General features: G+C 32.3%; 1 protein-coding gene across 1 annotated transcript; it reads right to left on the bottom strand.

Annotated features, from left to right (window-relative positions):
* Positions 1 to 411: 411 nt before the first annotated feature.
* Positions 412 to 1,752, bottom strand: LOC109588162 (N-acetylglucosamine-1-phosphodiester alpha-N-acetylglucosaminidase-like). The gene is made up of 2 exons (XM_020004345.1): positions 1,453 to 1,752; positions 412 to 558 (listed from the first exon to the last, which is right to left on the bottom strand). The coding sequence occupies exons 1-2, from the start codon at positions 1,707 to 1,709 to the stop codon at positions 546 to 548; spliced, it is 270 nt and encodes an 89-aa protein (XP_019859904.1). The 5' UTR covers positions 1,710 to 1,752; the 3' UTR covers positions 412 to 545.
* Between the last annotated feature and the right edge of the window lie 6 nt (positions 1,753 to 1,758).

Genomic DNA, 1,758 nt, shown 5'->3' with positions numbered 1-1,758 from the left:
TTTTATTAGCATTTTAAAAATAAATTAACAGTATCATTTTTATTTTCTGTTAATTTCTTTGTCTTCTTATTATTACAATAAAATGTTGCTATCTCTCTCTCTTTTCCATCATACACACTGCACACATATACATTAATATCACAAGAAACAGAGAGAGGAGAGAGGTAATAGAGAATGAAGTAGGCAAAAAGGGAAGGGAAAGAATTAAAGTGATATACACTAATGAGTCGAAGGAACATAGAAACTGAATGTGATATACAAAGTCATTCCGCCTCTAATACATACCTTATTGTATAAAATTTTATGTACACAGTCAATACAATGACCTCATTAAAACTAAATGAGAAATATTTAACAGGTTGTAAAGAGACAATAAGTAGATGAGGTGAAGTAACAATTAATAATAATATAAATCCTCATATATATTGTTCATAGTCACCTCATCTTATTAATAACCCAGTGATCATCAGTAAGTGCTTGTTGCTGGTACCAATGAACTGCCTCTTGAGACTGACTTAGCTCCCTATCCTTCTCCTGTAATTTAGTTAGAGCTTTAAGCTATGGAGAGTAAGAATGTATCAGGAAATGTAAGAAAAATTTGGGGTGATTTCGGAGCCATTTTTTGGAAAAAAAGCATGGGCTATAATAGCCTTGGGTATTTTTCAAAAAATTGCAAATTTCTTATAAATGGTTATAACTTTTAAAATTTAAGTAGGAATCAGCTCAAACTTTCTACATAGCATAAGGACATCAATATGTATCAGAAAATATAATAAAAATTTGGAGTCATTTTAGAGCCATTTTTTGGGAAAAGCCATGGGCTATAGGACAGGTATTTTTCAAAAAATTGGCCAATTTCTTAAAATAGCTGTAACTTGAAAAATTGAAGTAGGAATCAGCTCAAACTTTCTACACAGCATAAGGACATCAGAAAATTTAATAAAAATTTGGGGTGATTTTGGAGCCATTTTTGAAAAAAAAACCATGGGCTATAGTACAGAAAATTTGTCAAAAACAGGCCTTTAAAAAAAACAGGCATAACTTAAAAAATTGATGTCAGAATCACCTCAAACTTTCTACATAGCATAAGGGCATCAATATATATCAGAAAATGTAATAAAAATTTGGGGTGATTTCGGAGTCATTTTTTGGAAAAAACCATGGGATTTTTTTTAAATTGGCCAATTTCTTAAAATGGCCATAACTTTATAAATTTAAGTCGGAATCACCTCAAACCTTCTAGACAGCATAAGGATATCAATTTGTATCAGAAAATGTAATAAAAATTGGGTGATTTTGGAGTCATTTCTTGACAAAACTTGGGCTATAGTACAGGGATTCAAAAACTGGCCAATTTCTTAAAATGGCCGTAATTTAAAAAATTGAAGTCGGAATCACCTCAAACTTTCTACCCATCATAAGTACATCAGTACATTATTATTATCCTCTTACCCTCTCACTAGTGACTTCCCTTCAACACGAGCCAGTACTACTCTCTCTTTATCATCATGCCCAATGGCAGCACGAGCTGAAGTGATCCGTACAAAGTTATTCATGCTAATACCTCTGGAGTTACGAGAGCACTCAACGTACATACTCTTATTAACATTATTAGTTCCATTCCTCACTAACCATATAACACCTGTCAATAGGAATCGGAATGGATTGATCTCATTAAATACTTCATCATCAGATATGTACCCAACCATTATAGTACCGTCTTCTTTGATACCAAAATTAGCATCTTGTATACTCCCT

This window comes from Amphimedon queenslandica, unplaced genomic scaffold (assembly GCF_000090795.2).
Source record: "Amphimedon queenslandica unplaced genomic scaffold, v1.1 AMPQUscaffold_12259, whole genome shotgun sequence".
Lineage (NCBI taxonomy): Eukaryota > Metazoa > Porifera > Demospongiae > Haplosclerida > Niphatidae > Amphimedon > Amphimedon queenslandica.
This window is presented reverse-complemented; position numbering and strand designations above follow the sequence as displayed.